General features: G+C 39.1%; 2 protein-coding genes across 5 annotated transcripts in view; one reads left to right on the plus strand and one right to left on the minus strand.

Moving 5' to 3' along the window:
• Positions 1 to 728: 728 nt before the first annotated feature.
• Positions 729 to 18,835, plus strand: SAV1 (salvador family WW domain containing protein 1). 3 transcript variants are annotated; one of them, XM_087728753.1, is made up of 5 exons: positions 729 to 1,129; positions 5,555 to 5,998; positions 15,188 to 15,458; positions 17,333 to 17,417; positions 18,650 to 18,835. In XM_087728753.1, the coding sequence occupies exons 1-5, from the start codon at positions 1,036 to 1,038 to the stop codon at positions 18,680 to 18,682; spliced, it is 927 nt and encodes a 308-aa protein (XP_087584879.1). In that variant the 5' UTR covers positions 729 to 1,035; the 3' UTR covers positions 18,683 to 18,835. The 3 variants fall into 3 exon arrangements, with proteins under 3 accessions (XP_087584879.1, XP_013919233.1, XP_013919234.1); XM_014063758.2 differs by having other exon boundaries at positions 735 to 1,129; positions 17,333 to 17,476; positions 17,732 to 18,835; XM_014063759.2 differs by having other exon boundaries at positions 735 to 1,094; positions 17,333 to 17,476; positions 17,732 to 18,835.
• A 526-nt stretch (positions 18,836 to 19,361) lies between these two features.
• The window catches only part of ATL1 (atlastin GTPase 1), a 45,399-nt gene continuing 38,337 nt past the window's right edge, over positions 19,362 to 26,423 (minus strand). For both annotated transcript variants that reach the window (XM_087728734.1, XM_087728728.1), the window contains exons 12-14: positions 23,844 to 24,275; positions 21,037 to 21,051; positions 19,362 to 20,412 (exon numbers count right to left, since the gene is read on the minus strand). In XM_087728734.1, coding sequence (XP_087584860.1) covers positions 20,299 to 20,412; positions 21,037 to 21,051; positions 23,844 to 24,275 — 561 coding nt within the window. In that variant the 3' untranslated portion in view covers positions 19,362 to 20,298. The remainder of the gene's footprint in view (positions 20,413 to 21,036; positions 21,052 to 23,843; positions 24,276 to 26,423) is intronic.

Here is a 26,423-nt window from a genome sequence, read left to right on the forward strand (position 1 = left end):
TCAAAAAATAAGTATCAAAAATATTAAAAACTTTTTTAAAACCGTAAAAAGTGAAACCAACAAAAACACTAAAAAAACTTCCCACTTACACAAGAGCAAGATACTTGCCCAGTTGGCGATATAGCCAGAAAACGAGACCTTTGGCACATTCGTCACCCCAGGCTTGGAACACAAAGAGAAATTTTAGGAAAACTTTAGGGAAAGCTTTAGGAAAGGCTAAAGGGACTGGGACCGTTCTCCCACTGCAGTTTGTGCAAACTGTCCCACCTGAGGGAAGTCCCTTTCAGCAACAGCTGCTTCCAACTGCCAGGGAACTCCAAAGTTTAACACGAGGGAGTATATAAAGCCCTTTCCCTCCAGGCCATGAGGTGGCGCACTCCCAACCGCCAGGTTTGGTTTTGTTCTGGGGTTTTTTCCCCCTGCCCGCGAGTGGTTTGCCATTATCTCTTTCCTAGGGCTGAGAGTGAGTGACTGGCCGCCTGGCTTCATGCCGAAGGCAAGGCTAAGAACTTACGATCTCTAGCCCGGTGCCTAAACCACTAGTACTCCAGACTGACTCAGCGGACCCGCCCTCCACAATTGCCAGCTGCTCTTCTCCCTCCCTCCCTCTCCCTCCCTCCTCAGCTTTCAACGCTCCCAGCGCTGCCTTTCCCATTGTTCCTTGCGCGGGGAGCAGCCGCGGTTCCTTCAGAGCTCCGGCTGTGGGCGGGAACGGAAAGTTTAGTCGGTAGCCTGCGAGGAAAGAGAAGGGAAGAGGAGCGCGGGTCGGGAGCGGGCGCGCGCGCACTCGCCTCCTTAGAATTCTGTCCCACCCATCCGACTCTTCTTCTCCCCCCTCCCCCGCCTCCTCCTCCTCGCGCTCGGGACAGGGAGACGTGGTGCGCGCGCTTGGCCGGTCTGAGGGGTGAGGGGGGGGGGAGAGGAAAGGCGGAGGGCGGCGATGGATCCTGACCGAGAAAGAGTCGCCCAGGGACGGCGGCGTTGGTGGCTCCTCCGGCGGCTGTGAAGGCGGCGGCGGCGGCGTAGGGGAAGGGGATGCTGTCCCGGAAGAAAACGCGCTCCGACCTCTCCAAACCGGGCGAGGTGCAGGGCAAGTACGTGATCAAGGAGACCAGCCCGTTGCTCCGCAGTGAGTTTTGAGACCTGGTCGGGGGAAAAGGGGAGAGACGAGGGAGGAAGGGAAAAGAAGGGGGAAAGACACCCCCCCCAAAAAAAAACCTGAGGGGAAGAATGGGCCGAGGGGGAGGGGGCGGTGTGTGTGTGGATCTCAAATCGCCGGGATGCTTCTTCCAAGGTGAGGGGTTGACTTTTTACACAATGGTGGCGGAAGAGACCCAACGTTTAAGTTACCTTTACATCCCGAGTTCTTCTTGCAAGCTTTACTTAAGCCATCCTACATTTCTTAAATAGGGACAGCAGCTTCAAAAAGCGTTTTTTTCCCCCTCCCGCAAATAAAAGCAAAAAAAGATTAAAAGAACTTGAGATCTTTTGGAAAAGCTTTAGATAACGTTAGATCAGTAGAGGGTGCTGGTTCTCACTCCTCTAATTATAACAACAAATACAAACTACTCCTTTTTGACTGGAATAGAATGGAAATAGAATAGAATAAAAATAGAATAAAATTAGAAATAGAATAGAATTCTTTATTGGCCAAGTGTGGTTGGACACACAAGGAATTTGTCTTTGGTGCATATGCTCTTCGGTGTACATATAAAAAGACAAGATACATTAGTCAAGAATCATAAGATACAGCACTTAATGATAGTCATAGGGTAGAAATAAGCAATCAGGAAACAATATCAATATATATATATTAAGATGCTCTTTTTTTAAAAAAAACTATTCCTTGGAGGGGAAACCTAAAGTCGAATATTTTGTGAACTTAGTCTTGGTACTACTGGCAAATACCAGGGCTGAAATATGCTCAGTAAGACCCTTTTTTTCTGAATTCTGAGTATATGTCTAATGAGCCAGTATTCCATATGTTTTGGGGCCCTAGGGGGAAATAAAGTATAATTGCCAAGCCTGAAGTCTGTCCACCCCTGTCAGAACTTTAAAGGCACAGATAGGAAACTAATTGGTCTTAAATCACCTGTAGTTGTTGGTGTCTGTGTTCACATCTTTAAGGAGTGAAATTGCTCTTGTTCAAAGGCCCAGTGTAGGCCATGTGACCTTAGCTTGTCACCTTATTATAATCTTTAAAGGATTATGCATGGTTAACCTAAAGCTTTCTGGTTTGGAGAGAAAACAGCTGTGGCTGTGATCTCATTTCATTTTCAGGGGGAGAGCAATTTTCTTTTGAATAAATTGGGGGAGAGATGCTGATGATGATTATAGGCTATACCTTCCATATCTTCTTAATCATACCTAAGTCTCACATGGGTTATCATATTTATGGTCTGTATCACCAGGGAAGCTGAGCAGGACATAGCTTGAACTGATTTGAAATGAGGTTTTTTTTTTACAATGCACAGTTAAATTGCAGAAGCTTGCTTGAGTTGATAAAATAAAAAGTTACAAAAGTGCAGTTTGAATTAAATTTTCTTGCCCAGAGATGATACAATTCTGATATTAGCAGGAAACAAGGATGGCTTTTATTTCTTTTCCATAAACTTTCAATTGTTTGCAGTAAGTGAGATGGAATAAACACCTGCCAGACTTTGGAGTTTATCTATCAGCGTAAACCGTTAAATAAAAACTTTTTATTGAACTGAAGTTCTTTGATCAAAAGAACCTAGGGAGGGACCAGTATTTTTTTTTCTGAATCCTGAATGCCCTGAAAGGTAGTTTGGCTAATCCAAATTAGCCAAAGTTTTTTATTTCAAAAATAAATCTTATTCATTGGAAATGTGTTTACAATTTTCAGAAAGCCTACATGATACTGGCTGTGGTAGGGATAATCAACAATTATTTTATAACTATAAATAATTGACTGTATTCCAATAGCTTGCTTAGATCCCTTTCTTTTATCTTAGAAAGTTAAGTTCTATCTTGGCTCAAACTTTTACGGGAAGTGGTAAAGGTTGAGTTTGGTATAAAAGTCAAGAAGTCTGTCTGATCAGAGTTTAAAGAACATGTAACAAAAGAGATAACACTACAAGAATTTCACATTAATTACTACTCAATGCTGCCCTTAGCCTTGTGGCATAATATTGGTTGATATAACTTAGAAAGTGGCTGTTTTCCTGTTGACAAATGAGAAGGAGAGGCAAAATGAGTCACATTTAATATTAATAAAGCTAGAAATAGGTTTACATCAAGTACTGTATAGAAATCTGTGAGTGTAGGCTGTATGTATTTATAAAATCCCATTTTTGCAGCTCTCAGACTTCCTTCTGACCATCATTATCTGAAACTGATAGCATAATTTCCTACCATTTTGAGGGGACAAATTGAAGATTAAAATGGCATAGTATGGGTAAAAATGAAACTCACCACTACTGTTGTTGGGTTGTTTTTTTTTTTGCAGACCTTAATTGCTACTCACAAACACTAATTATGGCCCAAGGGTTTAAAAAAGGGTTATTCACTTTTATTTTAGATGAAGTTAATCAATAGATGCTAAAATAATTTGACTTATTTTGCCTTAGAGAATAAAAAAGAAAGGTTTTCTTACTGCTTTCTAAAATAACCCTTTGAGGTTCTTTTATTAAACTATTTATTATGTTGCTGTGGTGCTTAGTCCTGATTTTTGAGAAAGGAAAATTTGATTTTGGTTTAGTTTGAGTTCACATGTAGGAAAAGGTCTTCTCTGCGCTGCTTCATATCAGGTTACAGAAGTGTGAAGAATGTAAATAAAACTTGTTTGCTCAAAACTTAGAGTAGAGATAGAGTTAGTTATTATGATAGAGGGGAAATTAAAGAGGGCTCATCTAAGAGAATCACGGCCAGGAGTGAAGAATCTGCTGGATTTCAAATGTTGTTGAACCTTAGTCTTCCAATATCTTTAGCTTCTAGGCTATACAGTAGTATCCGGAAGGCTGAAGACTCCTTTCTCCTGAAGCTTGAAAAGTTGTTAACTTGTTAACTTTTCTATGCATTTTCTATGACAAATTCTCATAACTGAATGTTTGGAGAATTATAGTCCAACATAAGGGCACTATGTTAAGCAAGTTCACCCTATAGAGTAAGAAACCTATATCAGTAATATTCATAAGACAGTAGTAATGCATTTATATTAAACCCAAAATAGTCTCATTGTTTCAAAATACCCTAGCTCATGCTACATTATTATGATACATTGAAATTATAGTAAATAATTAAATTTAGTAGAAATGTCAATAATGCAATGTTTTATGAAGCTTGTAATTCCTTAATTTCAGAAATAAACATAGATGATTATCATTTGTTTTACATATTGTGATAAGCCAACATTTGACTAGTTTGCGGGGGGGGGATTACCTGTCTTGTAAAAGTACCTATAATTACTTACTGATGATATGTAAAGCAATTCATTATATAATGCAATATAACAACCATGTTATATTGAACAATGTATGTATATACATCAGGAAAACTCTACAATCTAGCTATCTAATGGATCATGATTCCAGAAATATCAGAAAGTACAAGTTGTATGTACACAAATGTCCTGAACATAATTTGGCATTCATGTTTATGATAGATTCATAAAGTTGCAGTGGGATACTTTTGACCTGGCCATGTTACTTATTCATGAAGAAGTGAAATTGACTAAGATATATAAGATATACACTATATTGCCAAAAGTATTCGCTCACCCATCCAAATAATCAGGATCAGGTGTTCCAATCACTTCCATGGCCACAGGTGTATAAAATCAAGTATCTAGGCATGCAGACTGTTTTTACAAACATTTGTGAAAGAATGGGTCGCTCTCAGGAGCTCAGTGAAATCCAGCATGGAACTGTGATAGGATGCCACCTGCGCAACAAATCCAATCGTGACATATTCTCGCTCCTAAATATTCCACAGTCAACTGTCAACTGTATTATAAGAACGTGGAAGGGAACGATAGCAACTCAGCCATGAAATGGTAGGCCACGTAAACTCGTTCAACATCAGTGTGTGACCTCACAAATGCGCTTCTGGAGGAATGGTCAAAAATTCCCATAAACACACTCCTGAACCTTGTGGACAGCCTTCCCAGAACAGTTGAAGCTGTTATAGCTGCACAGGGTGGACCAATCTCATATTGAACCCTATGGATTAGGAATGGGATGTCACTTACAGTAAGTTCATATGCGAGTAAAGGCAGGTGAGCGAATATTTTTGGCAATGTAGTGTATATATCTTATACATATATATATAACCTTACTTTAAAGAAAATAATATTAAATTTTTGCTAAAAACTTTGATTCCAGCATTACAAGCTTGAAACAAAGTTTAAATACCTTGAGATTTCTTCCTAGAATGTTGTTGGAATTGTGCAGTTTGGGGTTCATGTTCATATAAAGGACATCATGGCTTTCTTTTTGTTTTACAGGATTTAACATTTAACGTATCCACTCTTCATTAACATTTGTAAATTTCCTACGTTCTATGAATTTATTGTTACTATAACTTTCTGCTACAGATCTGATGCCTTCCTTCATCCGTCATGGTCCAACCATTCCAAGGCGAACAGATATCTGTCTTCCAGATCCAGTGCCTTCTGCCTATTCCGCCGGTGGGGACGGCGCCCTTTCCAGACATCAGAGCTTCCTAAGGACTCCAGTGCAGAGGCCTCCTCATGAAATAGTACGGCGGGAAAGCAACAGGCTATCTGCCCCTTCCTACCTTGCCAGGAGTTTAGCTGAGGTCCCTCGGGAATATGGCTTATCTTCACAGTCCTTTTTAACAGAGGCCAACTCGGTTACTGAAAATGGAGATGCTGGATCCCGTTACTATTTTGGTCACTTTTATAATGATCAAAGACGACATCAACTGGAGGATCATGTTCAAGAAGAATATAGATACTATGAACGTAATACTGACCTCATCCAAAGGATGTCACAAAATCAGGGAAGACACAGTTCAGGCAAGTATCAATGGTTTTTTTTACACATAATTCTATTTTTCTTTTTTGGCTCTATGTAAAAACATCTAAACTGTATATATTAGGCGTTTACTAGTAGAATTGAATTGATATGATTGAACATACCAACTTCTGAAGCTGCCTTGCATTGGGTCACATAAGAACTGTGGCCATGTTTAATCACCGCTTGTATTTTTATTAACATTACCTTGATCCATTGACTTAAGAGTCAAATTATTGTGGAAACAGCAAAAATTTGGGTGACAGCTGTGGACAACAACAATACCCTATTAGTGTTTAAGAGGATCTGAATTGAAAGGCTTTGGCATTTCCTCCACTAATATGGATAAGAGTTGATCTCAAAGAGCTGGTGTAATTAGCATCATTTAATGAGCCCATGGACCCTTTTCAAAGGTAAAAGTAAACGTTTACCCTTTCTAGACATGTCTGACTCTAGGGGGCAGTGCTCATCTCCCTTTCTTACTGAGTGAGCCAGCATTGTCTGGAAACACTTCCATGGTCATGTGGCCAGCATGATTATATGCCAAAGCGCACAGAACAGTGTTACCTTCCCACCATGGTGGTACCTATTTATCTACTCACACTTGCATGCATTCAAATTGCTAGATATGCAGGAGCTGAAACAAGTAACAGGAACTCACCCCATTGCACAACACTCAGGTCTCGAACCCGGGCTATCAGCTTTCCAGCTGACAAGCTCAATGTCTTTAACTGCTGAGCCATCATACTTTACTTTACTTTACTTTAATGGAATTTGTATGCCGCCCACTCCCAAGGGACTCTGGGCGGCTCACAACAAATAAAAACATTTAAAACATTTAAAATTACAGAATTAAAATCAACACAACATCCATTTCATCAAATGGGGCTGGAATAATCAACAGCCCCAGGCCTGCCGGAACAGCCAGGTCTTGGTCGCTTTACGGAAGGCCGGGAGAGTGGTGAGGGTCCGAATCTCAGCAGGTAGCTCGTTCCACAAGGCCGGTGCAGTTACAGAGAAGGCCCTCCCTTGGGGAGCCGCCCACCGGCATTGTCCGGTCAACGGCACCCGGAGGAGGCCCAACCTGTGTGATCTTATTGGTCGTTGGGAGATAAATGGCAGGAGGCGGTCTCTCAGGTAGCCAGGTCCAATACCATGTAGGGCTTTAAAAGTAACGACTAGCACTTTGAAGCGGGTCCGGAGACCAATAGGAAGCCAGTGCAGCTCGCAGAGGATAGGTGTAACATGGGTGTACCTCGGTACACCCATTATCGCTCGCACGGCTGCATTCTGGACCAGCTGTAGTCTTCGGACACTCTTCAGGGGCAGCCCCATGTAGAGCCCCCCTTTTAAGAGCCATATAGAATCTCAGGCCAATAGAATCTCAGCCAAAAAAGGAACCAGCTCTGAAAAGATCTTTCTCTTAAGCTCGTTTGTGTTTTGCTTGTTGGTATTTGCTTGACTAAAAAATAGGCTTTATCATTCTGATTTAAATTTGTTAAACTAAGAACTAATGTAAAAAAATTATTTGTTCTACTAGGCATGCTAGTGATTCTTTTATCCCAATGCCTCCACGGCATATCTCTTTTTTAACCTTTTAGTATGTTATATGTTTGAAGCTTAAAACTGAGGAGTTCATTTTTATCTTCATGACTGACTTTCATAATTCTTAGCAGTACTTTGTGCTCTGATTCCTACAATATGGCCTGAGCATCATCTAAATTTGGTTATAAAGTGATTCTGGTTATATTCCAGAATCAATACAATAGAATAGCAGAGTTGGAAGGGACCTTGGAGGTCTTCTAGTCCAACCACTTGCCTAGGCAGGAAACGCTATACTGTTCCAGACAAATGGCTATCCAACATCTTCTTAAAGACTTTCACAACTTCTGGAGGCAAGCTGTTCCATAGGTGTTTCATCTCCTTATTGAAAATATTGAACCAATATATTAAACTAATAAAATGAAAGATTTTTAATTTGGGGAAAACAACTGATATATTTTAATTTAATATTTTGCTAATAGCATTTTAAAATATAAATTGCATACAATTTTTGTAAGTATTTCCTCTCATTGGACGTTTAGACTAATAGGTAGCACCTGCATTGGCATTAATTACTTTAATCAATAAATATTTTCATTAATTTTTCCATCTCTCTGTAAAACATTGTTCCAGTAATCTGCTGGATTATTCAGGTGGACTTTTGCAAATTTGAGATGGGTGGCAATGTGCTTTCTGGAGAGCATTAGTATTCTCTTCTCATACATGTGATTCTTGTTCAGTATTTTCATTATGGACTCATGAACCCAACATCATATAATGCAAAAGTGACCTGCAGATAAATTGCTGTCAACTTAGAATTGAATGCTACTTCTTGGGGTATTATATCCTTTGATCTTGGAAGAGTAACATTGGTATTATATTTTCTTTATTTATATTTTATCTGTTGATCATGGATTGATGGAGGCCAAATACTTTGACAATTCTTATAGTCATTTCCAGATTCAAATGTATTGACAACCTATTTTCTGTAATTTAAGAAATTTTGATTGGAAAATGATTCATATCCGTAGGCATGGCATGGAAAATATACTTATGGGTTTAAATCCATGGACATAACAAGAAAAATGGGATGTATGTGCATTTTTAATAGGAGAGGGACCCTTAAACTCATGCTTATCTCATTGATTGGAACATCTAACGCCCCTTTAAGATAATTTCTTATTGTAGGACTGCACATACTTTTTTCCAACAAAGAGAGTGAATGTGGTGGTCATGTGTTCAGGTGACTACAGCTAAGAGGATAGTACAGTATGTTGTGTGTGGTTTATTTAATCAGAATCTGTATATTAATAGGACTTAAATGAAGCTCTGTTCACTTCATAGATTACATTGTTACAGAATCATAGCTCTGAAAAGGGATTTTCAAGCTTTCCCCATGTTGAGGCCTATTCTACTGGATGACTTGTTTCACCAGAGCAGAGATAGGCAACGTTTGAGAGGCCAAAAGTCAAGTTTTTCTTCAAGGGCAGGCTACAGAAGGCCATGATGCTACCAACAGGAAAAAAATGGGAGTGAACATCTTGATGCTTTTTAGGTTTTAGAGAGGTTTAAAAGATGAGAATGAAGACTTTGGGAAGGTAATTCCACTCTCAACTTTAACTGCCCAAACATTAAAAGTATATCATTTATTCTCTGCATCAAATGGGTATGTTTCAGCAGCCTGGTTTTGCCTCTCAGAGCCCTTTTACTTCCATTATGATCTGAACCTTGGAAAAGAAAGAATTGAAAATATGTTTCTGAAAAAGGGTCATTTTGTTGCCAAAAACAAAAGATTTTATTGGAAGTGTGAACTTGAGGTTCTGGCAGATTGCATAAAACCAACTTGTTGCCTACCCTCGCTTAGCAAGATTTATTTGTGCTTGTATATTAAAAGGTCAACTTTTATCAAAAAATATTAAGCACAGAGCTGGCTTTAGTGCCAAGGAGACAGTTTAACAATTTAGGAACTGCTATTAAAATGGTGTACTAAAAAGTAAAAAATACCAAACTTTGAATCTGAGAAAACATAGTAAAAAAATATTTGTCTCAGAAATATATTTTTTTCCTTCAAAACATGTCATCAGATTTTTTAATGTGGTTTGTGCTTATGGGATGCAATAAATGTTGGACTACCACTTATAGAATCGTAGTCCTGGGAAGCCCATAAAGAATCTAAAGTACAACACATATTACATTGTAGTCAACTGGGTATATTGACTTGTTACTATGTACTCATCGTATCTTATTGCAAATTGTCTGGAGCAGTTTGAAGAGAGAGAGGGATGTGATTGTCAATTAACTTCCCCTTTTTGCAAAAGAAGGTTTTATTTGAAGAATTTCTGAGCCTCAACAAGGCAAATTGTTTGTAGTTTTCCCTTATGTTATATATAATCTCATCTTCCTGTAAGAAAACCAAGACATTCCTGTTCACTCCAGAGGGAAGGCTGGAGACCTGATGGAAAGAGATGGCTCCTTTCTCAGTTCCTCCCACACTCCAGAGAATATGTGCAATATTGGCTATCTTTTATCAGTCATATATTTTTTTCTTCACTTTATTTTGCTTTCTTTTCTGTTTTCCATTTTTTCCTGAGCAAAACCCAGGGCCAGAAAACTCACAGGTACCAATGCATCAGAGTCAGAGCAAAAGGTTCATCTTTCAATTGGGCAACTGTGCACAGTCTCACTTCAATAAAAGCTGCAATTCCAAAGCCATCAGCCATGAGTCCCATCGTTGCCCAATCCCCTCACCATCCTTTGCAAGAGTATACTATTCTCATCTGCAGTCCCACTTCCTCAGATCCCTCTCCCTGCTCCTGTTGTAGAAAGCAAGAAGCAAGCCACTTAGATATCACTGTGATGCTTCCCTTCAAATCCATTCAGATAAGAGAGAGTGTGAACAGTTGAGGAAGGGAACCTACAGGCAGCCTTTGAGTCTCAGATTTTCTTGCTCAGGAGGTCTATAAATTCCTGGGCCTGGGAGATCCAGAACCTCATCTCCTTCCAAATTTCTGAGGGGTTTGCTGACAATAGAAGCTATGTCCATGTTTAGCTATCCCACCACCTCTCTTTCTACAGAGTATAGTCCCTGGACCACAGTGCAAGCCCTATAGGCAATGAGAAATGTTTATTCCTTGCTCCTAAACTGTGTATTTTTCCTCATCCAGTTCTAGACCTGCTCAAATACTTCAGCGCATCAAATACTAGCCTGGACAGTGCCCAATTCTCAGACGCTTGGTGCCTAATATAGCTACCAGAAGAAACTATTATTCACAAACTGGAATAGATTCTAAATCCAAAACATCTGACCCATTTGATGCAGCCTAATCAAGACCAAGCATAAAAAGAAACCTTTGACCTTAGTTTTGATAGGGGTTTGGTATGTCTCATTTTAAAATGTTCTGGCTTCCCTGTAGGAAAACAGGACATAAAAAAAATTTCTACATCAAAAACAGGGCATCAAGCCCACTCAGAATTTATTAACAAAAAAAGACGAAACATCTATGGGGAAGAGCATTTAATTACAAGATTTTTATATTGCGTCAATCCAAAAACTCTAAACCACTACAGAACAATTTTATATCTTTTTAAAACTGTTCTCTGATCTCTTTCTGAGTTGTTTCAAAGCTGGGAAATTAGTTACCTCATTCCACAGGAAACAACACCAGAAATTCTCCTAGTTCTAGCTTTGAAGTGAGTGCATAGAGAGCTAGGGAGATGGATTTGTAATAAATATTCAGAAACCATAAAGTAAACAAGGGTAAAATGGGAAAGATAGTAATAAGAAGAGACTCACAATTTCTCTCTGACTCACTAAGAGTATAAGAGGGAGAAGAGGAGTAGCAAAACTGAACTTTAAGATTTTGTTATTATACCCTTTCTCAATAAAGTATAGTTCTGGTCTTCCTGTGGAATGTGTTTCCTGATCTGGCCTACGTCAAAGGGCTGAAAGTGGGAGAGAAATACCCACTTAGGATACCTATTGCTGTGGTAGAAAAAGGACGACTGTGGCAAGTCCAATGTAGTATTTTGGTTTATTTGGGAAAATATGCTTGGTATATAGCATACTCAGATTGTCAGATCTCAAAATCCAATTATTCCCATCACTTTTTATTGGACTCTGATGGTTTCCTTCCTTGTTGCTTCATAGAATATAAGCTTTAAAAAGCATGGGCAACTTTGGTGTCACTAGGGTTTCTATTGTGGGAATTTGGTGGTATGGCTGGCCTGACAGTGGAAACAAAATGAAAAATTGCTGGGCTGTCTGGTTGCCTTTGTTTAATTCTGAGGTTTGAAAACAGTGACATTAAAACAGAGGAAAGGAAGGCCAAACCACAGCTAGTGCTTCTGATTTCTCATGGTTTCCTTCTTAAATAAGAGAAAATAAGATGTTTCATTGAAACGGCAGGAAATTACTTTGAATTCTGGTCTCAGAGTTTGGAAGAAAAAAGAGGAAAATTTGCATCTTTTAGAGATTGGAAGTAGATTGTTTCTTTTACCATTGGCTAATAAGCAGTTAATGTATGAGTGAACAGAAACTAAAAATATGGAGTGTCTATTCTCTAGAAATAAGGGGACAGAGTAGACATATTAAAATGAGAAGAAATGGCAGACTTCATTATATCCTCAAGCGTTCATTCTGTGGCTTAGATACCCCCAAAATATAATTCCATGTTGAGTAGATAACCGTAAATTGTGTTTTCATATTTTGTAGAGGCAAAAGTTCTAAAAGAGGGTTTTCAAACTAACACACACTTGCTGAGTGATTATAGTAGAGAGAAGTTTTTACCCAATTACCCTAGTCCTTATTATGAAACTCTTCAAATTTAGGAGACATTTTAGTACTCCCAAGAACATACAGCAATAGATTCTACATATTTCTTAGAGTGTCCTCAAATGGATGCCCTTTTAACACTTCAGTCAAAATGCATCTTGGATTTTTTCGCTGAACAAGATATTTTCTGGTGAGAAGAAGATAGGGAAAAACAGGAAACTGCTTGTAATAGAATAGGTTACAACTGTAAGATGATGCAATTCCTTCACCATAACGTTCCTTGAATGAAGTTTTTGCATACCAAAAGTCTTGTCTGGAAGCACTCTTGGAAATATCTCATGTAAGAGAATGAGATTGTTCTAAGTCAAACCAGATGCTCATATTTCTGTCTCACAGCCTCTATCTACCAAGGAAGAAAAGAATTTGTGCAAACAGCCACCATGACTCTAAAAAAAGTGGAAAATCATACTAAGTGACTTAATGGACCACACATCCCCAAAAAGCATTAACATCAGGCAGTGTCTTCAAAGGCAGTACCAATCAGCATAAAGAAACCTCTCATACAAAGCATATTTATCCCCACCCTAAGAGGTCAAAGAACACAAGGTGGACCCAGAAAGAAAATGGAGAGGCAACATAAAAGTTACACTACAACAACATTAATTAAGAGTGGTTGAGGCTGCCAGAAGAGCAAGAACCAGAACTTTGTATCTCCTTTGACACCTCAAGTAGTAAAAGAGGAGGAGAAGAAGCATCTCATGATGGAGTGATATAGAGTTGCAATATTATTGAGCTGTCCAGGTGCAAATGAGTGGAAAACTATTTCCTGGAAGCAACAATTCATATAATCACAATATTATACATTTTAGCCTCTCAATGGTGTCATCAAATGTCTGCAACATGGTTGCCCTGTCCCTTCATGATGACTACTGTACTAATGGTTTGGATAATTAAAGCTTTTAAAACATGTAAGATGGATCTTCAGCAATTTTGTTTTTGCTTTTTTTCATCCCCCTCCCTAAAATTGGTCAAAGGCTTTGATTGAAGTGTTGGCCATCTTCTCTTTTCCTTCTAAACTGGCCGAAGAAGCTAAGAGGGTCTCATAATTCCTGCCAGCATTTAAAATAAGTCAAATTCTCCTTAAAATCAAATACCTGGGGAGAAGCTAACAAGGATTCCCGTGGTCTTTGTGGCTTGATCACGTCCTGTAGAAAGTAAGGGCAATGACCTTGACAGACATATGCAAAAATGTTACTTAGGAAAAAGGAGCTGAAGCAATCCTGAGGTAATATTTAATATTCAGAAACATGTCAGGCAGGTGCTGATTCACGGGACTATAAGAAGGTGAAGGAGGTAAAAATCATTCTTGCAAGGTTCTATTCTAAGCTAAGTTTTGACTTTCTGTGGAATTGATTTCCTGGTTTGGTCTACCTAGCAGGGCTTGTCATTGATAAGAGTAGTGATTTGATCTGCTCTACAGCAACAGTCTCTTTCAGCCATCAATGTTTTCCTCTGGAAAACCTGAGCCAACTAGTCCTCTTGTTTAGAGCAATAGTGCAGAACATCATTTCTGTAGGTAGCCGGTATTATTTTCTTTGACTTCCATTATATCTCTGTTCTTTTTCACATGAGAGTAGTAGAAGATAAACAAAGATGAGAAGATGAGAACAAAGAGCCTCCTCTCCCTGTCAACTTAGAAAATTGATGCTGTTTGGAATAGAATGTACTAAATTACAGGAAGTTTAGTTAAGCCAATAACTAAACTTTCCTTAGATATTGGCTAAAGAAGCCTTGTATGCTTCATCTTTTCTGAGACTCCATGCCTAAAACCAAAGGAAGCCCTACTTTCATTTTGTCTCTCTTAATTTCTCGGAAAACTTTGGTTCCAAGTTTTCTGACATCTTGGAAAACTAACTCCACAATAAAAACCCTTTTGTTTCCAGATAATCAGTTCTATATGATTTGTGACCTCAAGTATCTTTTTGTTTTTGTTTTCCTTATTGGAAAACATTTGAAATGGAAAATTTGAAAACTCCTTTTTAGCTGCTCATTTATCTAGTTTAGAAGTTTTTATATTTTTGACCATGTCCTTTACATTGTCCTCAGTGCTGTTGAGTCTTCTTATGGGTGAAGGGGAGTTAAGCTTTTCTTCCAAGTGCAAGCTTGTGCTAAAGTAAACTCTGATCCACAATTAATTGGTCATATGGTCAACCCCTGGCTTACATTGGGCTTAGAAAGTACACAAATTTAGGCTTTGTTAGTACCTAGATGTGAGAGGGAAATACTTGGGATTTAGGCTAGACTGGGAAATCAAAAACATCCTGGAAGAAGGCAGTAGCAAATCACGAATATATTGTTACAACAATTTGTAATGTATTGTTACGACATTTATCAACAAAATCATCAAAAATTAAACTGACTAAAATATACTTTTCATAGTTAATGATGAGTATATAGCAATAGCAATAGCAATAGCAGTAGACTTATATACCGCTTCATAGGCCTTTCAGGCCTCTCTAAGCGGTTTACAGAGAGTCAGCATATTGCCCCCAACAATCTGGGTCCTCATTTTACCCACCTCGGAAGGATGGAAGGCTGAGTCAACCCTGAGCCGGTGAGATTTGAACCGCTGACCTGCTGATCTAGCAGTAGCCTGCAGTGCTGCATTTAACCACTGCGCCACCTTGGCTCTTATATGTGAATTTCTAAAAGCAAAAAGATCACAGATACATTCTTCAGACAGGAACATTTACATGAGTAAACAGGATGCAAAGGTATACGTTGTGGAACTGATCACAACCTGCTTTTCTGAGGAAAGAAATTACACTGTTAAATGTTTTTTGGTTTATTAATACCCCATTTGGCTTGGTTTTTCCAGGCATTGGAAGGGTTGCTGCAACTTCATTAGGAAATTTAACAAATCACAGTTCAGAAGATTTACCTCTCCCTCCTGGTTGGTCAGTAGATTGGACTCTTAGAGGAAGAAAGTACTACATAGACCACAATACTAACACAACACATTGGAGCCATCCACTTGAGCGAGAAGGGCTGCCTCCAGGATGGGAACGTGTTGAATCGGCTGAATTTGGAGTGTATTATGTTGACCACATCAATAAAAGAGCACAGTATAAACATCCTTGTGCTCCCAGGTAATATACTTGTGATCTTCACTATAGAATGTTTGAATAGATAGAAATAACTATGCTACAAATTAATCAGTTTCTTTATTGCTTATATGTATTTTCTCTTACTTACTTCAATTTATAAAGACTATGTAAATAATACCAGAAATTTTAGATTTTTGCATGTTTGTTCACAAAACATGTTAAAATTGATTGAGCAAAACATTCCTGCTTGGTATAAAGTTTCAGAAAATATCCCATGAATATAAATGGTTTTCTAGCATTTTTGGAAATAATTGAAGCTTAAAACTCCTTCACTCAAAAAATGGAATATTTCCAAACTTTTTAATTTACTAGATATTGAATACCCAACAATTTATTAATAAGAGGTATCTATTATCAATCCCCCCAACTCGCTTATGTAGAAATTGGCATTACATACAATTACCTCTACCTCTGTTCTGCACAGTCATTGAACTCTGAAGAATATATTTTAAAATATTTATATTTATTTATTTACTCTGACAAAGAAAAGGAGTAGGCCAATACTCTTATTTTACAAACAGAAAATACTAAAATGGAAAGAATTGTGGTGTGCCAAACCTAGATTAGAAAACTTGAACTGAAATGAATTCAGGGCTCCAGGTCTAGCACTGACTTCAAAAATTGCCTGTGTTGCATGGTCAGAGAACACCTTCGCTGAGCATCCTTCTTGAAATCTAGTCATACTGAAAATTGTATAAATCCCCACGAATTTCTGAGAAGGATCAGAAATTACATATGTTTAATGTTTAATTTTATAATTGCCTCAAAATGAAGTCTTTAAAAACAGTGCACAAGTCAAAATGCTTAAATCCTGTGGTAGAAAATGGTTCCTATTACATTAATACTCCTAGATTTATGTCATTTTAACTTTGATATTATTAGTAATTGGAGCTTTTAACAAGACAAATTAATAACTACTATCCAGAGTTTCTGGTGATGGGCTGCACATAAATTTTAATAAATTATTAGTATTATTAATAGTTCTCCTTCTCATATGTACTTGTGCATATTACAGAAATTTTGCACATCTGATGGAATATAGAAGGCTGAATTCCAGGAAGGAGTGGGTACATTCCTAGGAATAAGTGGCAGCTCAATCCAGATAGAGAAAAAGATCCAGTGTGAGAAAAAGAGGCTGAAGCCAGTCACCCCGTTAATAGTTCTTAAGAGTATATGATAGATGCAGATAGCAGAGTTCTTCACTTTGGCAAGATTCTATAAGTGAAGAACAATAAAGAACTCAGGTTGGAAGAATCACCATGCGTCTTTCTTGGGTTTTGAGCCTGCCATCAATTGTTTTAAATCCGCTTGGTTAGACATATTGGACTACTGTATATATTTGAATAATTTGTATATAGGCAGATGGGTAAATATGAGTTTATAGAAATTAATAGTAAATTTAAATTATGACTCAATGGCAGCACTTAACCAGTATAGGCTGATATTCCTCCCCCACCCCCAAAGCCAAGAAGAGTCAGATTTCATTACTACTTGAGTGAGAGAGTCAACACCAAACTTGAATGCTCTAAAAACAATTTCGAATGCACCATTGAAAACCACTTTCATGTTGTTGCTCTAAACTATATGAGTCAGAGTCACCAGGAGTCAGGATTGATTTGAAAGTGTGGTTTATTTTATATATAAATAAGAAACCACTATCCAGTTTCTAATCACTTGCTTAAACCAGAAGACCTGTGATTGGTCTTTGGAAGAGTCTGGATCAGAATTTAAAAGTCTCAGCCTCAGGCACATCTGTCTAGTCACATCTTGCTCAATTTAATGTTTTCTTGGTCACATACGTTGCTAGATTGTGATAAAAATATTTGATGTCTGGTTTTTGGTGTGTCCCTTTGCAGCGTCCCCCGTTATGACCAACCACCTCCTGTGACATATCAACCACAGCCAGCTGACAGAAGTCAGCCTGTCCTTGTACCTGCCAATCCATATCACACTGCAGAGATTCCAGACTGGCTGCAAGTCTATGCTAGGGCTCCTGTGAAGTGAGTATTGCACAAACTTTTTTTTTCCTATGCCTGATGATAAATATATTTTATAACAAATGTCTTACGTTGGAACCTTAAAGATACCAAGTATACATTATCAAAAATATTTCTTCTCCCTAAATCCACTTTGATGTAGTGGGATGTGTTGACTGGGCACTTCAGTAGTGTCTTATAAATTAAATTGTTTCTGACACACTGTGATATTAGCCTTTCTTTTATGTTTGTTTTATATACTCCTGCATTTTCTCCCAGATACGATCACATACTAAAATGGGAACTCTTCCAGTTGGCTGACCTGGATACATATCAGGGAATGCTGAAGTTGCTTTTCATGAAGGAACTGGAGCGGATTGTGAAGTTGTATGAAGCATATCGTCATGCCCTCCTCATGGAACTGGAGAATCGCAAGCAAAGGCAGCAGTGGTATGCGCAGCAGCACAGCAAGAATTTCTAAGCTCCTTTTTTTTTGCTATGGACACTGATGAAGGTTATTAGAACTCTTAGGGACTTTTTGCTCCCCTTTAAAAATCGTGAATGAGTGCTTTGGTTAAAAAGGCAGCTTCTCCCTGGATCTTGCACCTTTTGTAATTATCTTCTTTGTGCATCATGGCTTTTGAATACAAACTGTTTGTTGTATAAAAAGTTAGTTTCCTATTCTGAAAGCCACTATTGATGAAAAAGGCAAAAACAACTTTGTAATTATTTTGTCTTTCATGTTTTTCTAGCAAATGGTTCTACTTTGAAGGAGCAAAATTTCCTTTTTCAAATGGGAAATGTCATTGCACATTTTTCTTGAAAGTAGGCACATGTTTTTAAGAAATCCTAATTCCTATTGCACAGCTGGTGATTTCACAGGTGGTCCTGTATCTGGAGGATCAAGATATACTTCTGCTGCAGCAAATGAACTGTAAAGTTTGTAGCTTTCATACACAAGGTAACACATAGGGTTTTTTCCAGTGGCTGCCTTGCAGATTGAAAGTTTTGTTTGAACCAAGCACTTAATAAATTACTGCCTTATTTTGTTCAACATTGTTCTGATTTGCTACTGGGCATGTTTGAGGAAATGCCATATGTAGGCTGGTGGAAGCAGTTTGTAGCTTTCAAAGTATTCCAGGCAAGTAAGGAGTGGACCAGCTTTTTTTAAGTAACTATAAACATGAGTTGTCTTGGCCATATGCAGTAAATTTTATCATAATTAGATAGCAGTGAACAGTTTTATAAAACCTTTATTTGGTGGCAAAGTAGTTTTACATTTACAACTCCAGAGCAACTAATCTATTTTCATTCTGAATTGTTGCTTATGACTCCTCTATGACATGTTTTTGTAAAATAAATGTTTTTGTTTTAAATTTGTAATATATTGTTTCTAAATTTCATATTTTTTTGCCTTGTCAACAAGAAGTGGGCTGTGGGATCGATTAGCCCAAATTGGATTGCATTCATTACCCATGTTGAAGAAATTTACCTTTAAATGCCTCTAGATGTGGGAATGTAGGACAAAACACCGTTCATAGGCCTTGTGGGTATGTTTGTGCAATATAGTTAGCCAGATTACTGAATTTATTCATTTTCTCGATTAATATATGCCATGTTCCATAAGATTCCCTCATAGTCTGAGTTTGTGTTTGTGTAACATACTGAGCTGCAAAAATCTAACTAGAATTAATCCTAAATTCACCCTATAAAATTGAACCACACACAATTCAATTTTGATTGTTGTTTAAAGAATTTGTGGAGATTTTCCCCCGAAAGAGGCTGCTGTTGAGTAAAGCAGAATGACAACTATTGCAAGTAAAACAGATGCAGTATAAATTCTTGCATTTAGTGTGAGATAGGAAAGTTTCTGCATGAATATTTAGAAATTAATAAAACAACAAATAGGTAATTGTCTTAGGAACAAACTTTTAATCAACAATAACATAATAAAACTAGGAACACTCTTTATGCACTAAACAAATATATATATACAGTGGAATTTTCAAAGACATGTTAAAAAAGGCTTTTCCATCTCTTTAACATATTATAGCAAAAGAAATTTCTGCAACTTCAGAGAAGGCAAGTGAATAAGCTGTATTAAGAAAAGTGTGCATATCAAAACCTTTAGGTGTACATTGGGCAATGTTAGGATAACCCCACTTAAATAAGTGTACAGTTTACAGGCAGACCATTACTTTTATTCATCAGGTTTGCCTCACAAAACCCTCTAAGTGCACATAAAGGTTTAATTTGCATACTTCTCTTCATCAAACTGCATGGATGTGTCCATGAAGTTACCAGGAGTTGAATTTGACTTAAAAGAGAGTCTCCCCCCCCCCCCAAAGCCTTAAATGGTCTTAATGACTCAAGGGGCTCAGATTCAGAGAAGCCCCACCCAAGCAGTTGTGTGCATGATCGTCAGCTGCACTGCTGCTACATCCCATTCTTGCTTCTTTGGGATGGCGTGGCTCAGCTGTGAGGGGGGAAAAAATCTGGTGTGAAAGGAGAAACAATTAGCATCTCTGGCTCTGGCTTTATGCTCTTAAAAAGATCTGAAAGTAACAGCATTTTCTAGAGAACCAAAGAGTACTGAGTCTGCAGCAAAATTAAGTCACAGCATCCTTTTTAAAAAGAAAATGACAGTCATGCTGATTCATCCACTCTCAAGCAGGGCATTGTCCAAATTAAAGCAGCCACACTTAAGCCATTGGTGCATGAGTGAATGAGTTATCATTTTTCTCCACCTTCCGTGTTGAGGAGTGCCAGAGATTGGTACATGGATGCAGAAGTGATTAGCGTGTTTGAATGATGTATTTCTTGCACCTCTGTGGAAAGCCTCTGGATTACATACTCTTCTTCTCTGTCCCTTCCTTGGGCTCCACCTTTTGGGCTGTAGGGAAAGCATGGTGGTACAAATGTCTGTGGGTGGCAGCTGCGCTGTAAAGTTTGTACAACGCCTGAAAACCAAAACATAAAAAATAGGAGAGGGAAAGTTTTCAGCTGTTCTCCTGGCGGACTACTCCTAAACAGGCATGCTGCATGTATTCAATCCTTTATCTCAAGCTATTGCTTTATTTTTTCAATTACTGATAGAATTTATGTAAAATGTGACAACACTGCAAATTCCTCAGTTCAACTACATGTATTCCACTGGCTGCAGAACTCTGCTTTTTTGCCAGAGGAATTGATGTTTTAAGTTATTTCAGGGATGGTATTCTCTAGAGAGCTGACCCCGCTTCCTCTAGCATCAGGGACCTGGATCCTTTCCCAGCAAACATTACAGGAAAAAAAGCAGCAGGTTTAATGGATACACAGGGCCCTTCTACTTGTTTTGCTGCACAAACTGCTTGTACCAATGGGCTGTGCAGTATATTAAGCAGGCTTTTTTTGGTCTCTGATCTGAATTCCAAAATGAGTCAAATTCTGCAGCTGCCTTCCGAATTCCAGCCTATGATGGGAAAGATTTTAAAGCTATTGGTAGTACAAGTACCTTGAAGTAATATGAACCCACATGCACAGTCATTCATATATGTATACTGGTAGAGAAGGAATTGCTTTTGCATAACAATAAGTTGGCTTACCTCATTTGTGTTGCCCTGCAGAAAAGCCAGTTGCAAAAAGAAAGAAAAAAACAAGGTGAGAGAAAGAACACAAGATGTCCTTGCATTTATATTCCCAATTCCACTGTATCCTGAAGCAGTCTGGAGAGGGTGCATTCAGTTTATTCTGCCTTCTCTTCTTCTTGTTAACTAAACATATAAAGTTGCCTCATTCATTTTTCCAGCCGCTAGTTCTAGTCAAAAGCTATTTATTAGCAACACAGCCTTTCTATATTTAAGCTAAGTATTGACTTAATTATTTTAACATCAATTCTATATATTTGTTGTTTATTCTTTTATTTCTTTTGGGGGAGCCTCTTGAATCAGAGTGTTCCGATTATTAAATACATAGTTTTCATGATTTTTGCCTGGAAAATAATATATAACCCATATAAACAGATAAACCTAAGATCTGAAGACAAGATTGCTAAAGTGCATCATGCATAGATATTTATGCAAGGACTAAAACCCAGGAAGCCTAGTTCAACACAAGAACATAATCTAAACAAACTTTCAACCTGTTGGACTAGAATACTCTTTGCTATAGCTGTCAAGCAACTGGGCAACATCTGTCACCCTTGCTTATTTATCCAGCTCTCTTTAGCAGGACTAGTGAATTTGAGCACAATCCAAATACATGCATTTGTTGTTTTAACGACGTTCCATAATAATTCACGTTTCAACACCATCAAATTGGGAGTGATATTTAAACCAATCGCAATTACTCAGAAAGCAACTTGACCAATTCAGGTTACAGGAGAAGGGCCAGCTGAAAAACAGGCACTATAACACTGGTCCTCACAAGAAGAAAATGTCAAAGCATCCTGATTTCTATGTGCCTCTGCTTTAATGCCATATGGGATGTAGACATGATTTTTGTTAAGGATTTTCTGATCAGAGATGCATTTGCTTTTAAATATTTTACTTTAGTTACTGAAAAGATAACCAGAGCCTTTTATGGATGCCTTATGTGTTCTAATATCTAGAACGTAAATCCATTCTCTTCATATTGACTAGCAGCCTCTCTAGGGCAGCTTTTTGCAACCCTGCCAACTTTGAGACAGCTGGCTGGGGAATTCTGAGAGTTGAAGTCCACCCATCTTAAAGTCACCAAGACATGGCTCTAGGGCCGTCATGGCAAACCCATGGCACGCATGGAGTCATTGCTGAGGGCACGCAAGGCGTTGCCCTGTCAGCTCCACATGTGTGCACAGGCCACTAGATTTTCGGCCTTCCCTGAAGCCTCCGAGGGCGAAAAACCACCCCAACGTGCAAACCAGACGTTCGGGAATGGACTTCCAGTTTGCGCATTGGGCTGTTTTTCGCCCTCCAGAGGCTTCAGGGAAATCTCCTGAAGCCTCTGGAGGGAGAAAATGGCCCAACGGGTAACCCGAAAGTCCATTCCCAATCTTTCAGTTTGCATGTTAGGCAGTTTTTCGCCCTTCCCAGACTCCTAGAAAGCCTCTGGAAAGCCTGGGAAGGGCAAAAAACAGACCTACTGGGCCCACTGGAAATCAGAAAACAGGCCTCCGGGGGGGGGGCAGGGTAAGCCATTTTGGTCCTCCCCAGGCTCCAAGAAAGCCGTGCAGGCATGCACGGTGCAGGGGGAGGTGTCACACATGCGCAGGAGGCACGGCACGGGGAGGCAATTAAATTATGGGGGTGGGCAGGCAAACATGCGCGATAGCATGTTTGGCACTCGAGGTGAAAAAAGTTGGCCATCACTGCTTTAGGGCTTTCTAAATCTTACCTGGAGAAGTCAAGAGAGCAAACATTACTTGACTTTGATCTTTTCATTACCATTATGATGCTTACTAGTGATTTTCAGCCCTCTAAATCTCCTTCATAGTCTTCATGCAACTATTTCCTGTGATGTAAAAGAGCATTTCCTTTTGCACAGCAAACCTCCAAACTGTGGTCGCTGAGAGCAAACTCCACTCCTTATTAGCACTGATGATGTTATAGCAATAGCAAAAGCACTTAGATTCATATGCCTCTTTGCAGTGCTCTACAACCCTCTGTAAGTGGTTTACAGAGTCAGCATATTGCCCTCAACAATCAATCCTCATTTTACTGGCTTCGGATGGACGGAAGACTGAGTCAACCTTGAGCCTGGTGAGATTTGAACTGCCAAACTGCAGGCAGCCGGCAGGCAGCCGGCAGTCAGCAGAAGTAGCCTGTAGTACTGCACTCTATCCATTGCGCCACCACGGCTTATAACTATACCTAGTTTGGTAATGAAATATTTGAAGAAAACAAACAAACTCAGAGAGCACCAAAGACACCTCATTTCAACCCTGAGTTACAAATACTCTCCTTTATTGGTTTCTCCAAACTGCTGTCCTCCCAGAATGTAGGATTTCAGTTTCCATCATTCCCATTTATTGTAGCCAAGTAAGGGAACCAAAGACTCTGGATCAGAAAAGGCTCAGTCAAGTATTAATATTTGAAATGTTAGTTCAAAGGTGCACAGATTTTGGAGGTAGTAGGCAGCTTTAAGATGGAGTCATGCATATCCCTTCTAGTGCCTAGTGTCATTGGGAGTTGGATGGCATACATGTTTAATAAATAAATAAAATATTGTTTTGCACAGAAAACCATCTGTCTCTTCTCTCTTATATCCTCTGATTCTGTAGAGAAGCTCTTCATTGTTACAGAGTTTTCAAACTTGTTAAGCCTTCACTATGGTCCATTTTGGGCCCCTTTCTTCCCTGCACCTAGGCTAGGGAGACAAGAGGCTTGTTAGGAATGCTAGCGTTAAGGCTCAAGAATGGTTAGTGAGCTCTTACCTGGTCCCAGAGTGCTGCTGCCACTTGGTCTATGACGGCCCCCAGCTCCCTGTACTCCCCGGAGTATCTGATGTATGCCCATGTGCAAAGGGTGATCAGAGTTAGCCCCATGATCATATTGCAGAGACTGGCTATGATGTCCAATCCAATGAAGCCTGTGACACCAGCAATGACGTAAGTGATGAAGATGACAACAAACAGGGTGGCTGGGGTGCGAGCAGCGTGGAAGATGTTCTTGCTGTCGTTGTGCTTGATATACTGGACATAGAGCTCGTCAATTTCTGCCTCCAATTGCTGGAGGTACCGACGGCTGAATTCTTCACCCCCCATCTTTTTCACAGCACGGAATTGCCGGACTGCCTCTTCCTTGAGCTCCAGGTGTTTATTCTGAAGGTCACTGGGTGCAAGAAAAGGTTTGTCACCTCCACACACCTGAAACAAGCAAGTAAAGCATTAAAAAAAAAACCACCAGAGGGTAAACCCCTGACCAAATAAATGAAGCATCCAACAAGATTTGTTAGATTTGAGTTCCCAGAAGTCCTAGACAGTATGAAAAAGTCATACCAGTTGGGAATTTGAATTCAATTCATCGGGCTGAGAAAGCTGGCTTATACACATGTGCCATATTTTTGGAGTATAAGACGCGCCTTAGTTTTTGTGGAGGAAAATAGGGGGGGGGGAATCTGCCTACCAAGTATTCATCTGGCTAGCGTCCTTAGTCTGGTCAGCTTCAGCACCTAGGTTTGCTGGTTTTGAGCGTGCGCACAAGTGCTTTTTATCCCTGGTTGGGGATAAAAAACAGCTTCTGGAGCACAGCTGATAATTGGAGAGAGAAGCAATGAGAAAAGCAGGGGAAGCCCGAGAGATAGCTTCGATCGTTAGCGCCTCATTAGGGCTGAAAAAAAGCTTCTTCTCAGAGTATAAGATGCACTCAAATTTTCAGCCTCTTGGGGGGGGTGCATCTTATACTCTGAAAAATATGGTAATTAGGCCATCACTCTCCTGCTCAGTAAAGGAATTGCAATTAAAAGATCCCCAATAAATGTCTATCTATGCTCTGCTTGAATCCATCAAGTAATAGGAAATGTTGGATAACTAGTTCTACTGTTGGACTGCCCTTAACATTTAAAGGAAAGATCATTATTGTACGTCTTTCCCTTGGAACAAGCCTTGATCTGTTTGACATCCATGCTTGAGTTCATGGAATTTCTCATTTTCGATACTGTAGTGATTTAACATCTTTAGCTCTTCAAATCTTTCTTCATAAGACTTTGTTTCTACTGCTCTGATCATCTTCACCGTCCTTGCCTGACTTGTTCTACTATCTTTGAAACCTTCTTAAAATGCAGGATTTGGAAATGGATTCAAACAGGGTCTGACCAAAACAGATTATCTAAAGTGAAATGAACTTTAGATAACAGCAACAGGCTGTTCAACATTTTTAGAGGGATAAAGTATTTCAGTACAAGTAGTTACAGATCTGATTGTGTTTTCTTAATCATATTAATTCTATATGATATATTTTATATATACAAATCAGGAGTTAGTGATGGTCTCATTCAAGACAACATTGAATCCGCATACAGATGGGAGGTTGAACAACTAGCCTCATGGTGCAACCGGAACAATCTGGAACTGACCACACTCAAAACCTTAGAAATGGTGGTAGACTTTAGGAGAAACCCTCCCAAACTACCACCTCTCACAATACTAGACAGTATCAACAGTAGAGACCTTCAAATTTCTAGGTTCTATCATATCTCAAGACCTAAAATGGACACCTAACATCAAAAACATCATCAAAAACGCACAACGAATGTTCTTTCTGCGCCAACTTCAGGAAACTCAAACTGCCCAAAGAGCCGCTGATACAATTCTACAGAAGAATTATTGAGTCTGTCATCTGCACCTCTATAATGATCTGGTTTGGTTCTGCAACCCAACAAGACAGGCACAGACTTCAGAGGATAATCAGAACTGGAGAAAATACAATTACTACCAACCTGCCTTCCATTGAGGACCTGTACACTGCACGAGTCAAAAAGAGGGCCGTGAAAATATTTACAGAGCCCTCGCATCCTGGACATAAATAGTTTCAACTTCTACCCTCAAAACAACGTTAGAGCACTGCACACCAGAACAACTAGACACAAGAACAGTTTTTTCCTGAACGCCATCACTCTGGCTAAACAAATAGTTCCCTCAATACTGTCAAGCTATTTAAGTCTGCATTAATATTACTTTTAGCCTTCTCATCGTTCCTATCACCCATCTCCTCCCACTTATGACTGCATGACTGTAACTTTGTTGCTTGTATCCTTACGATTTATATTGATTGTTTCCTAGTATGATTTGATTGCTTATTTGTACCCTGTGTCTACCATTAAGTGTTGTACCTTAGGATTTGTGACGAATGTATCTTTTCTTTTATGTACACGGAGAGCATATGCACCAAAGACAAATTCCTTGTGTGTCCAGTCGCACTTGGCCAATAAAGAATTCTATTCTATTCTATTTCACAAGTTTTCAGGTGACTTTTAGGGACAGGGCGACCTAAGGCAGCAATGTCGAATGAATTCT

Source organism: Thamnophis sirtalis, unplaced genomic scaffold, assembly GCF_051295495.1.
Source record: "Thamnophis sirtalis isolate CommonGarterSnake01/CBP01778 unplaced genomic scaffold, rThaSir2_p1.2 scaffold_1, whole genome shotgun sequence".
Taxonomy (NCBI): Eukaryota; Metazoa; Chordata; class Lepidosauria; order Squamata; family Natricidae; genus Thamnophis; species Thamnophis sirtalis.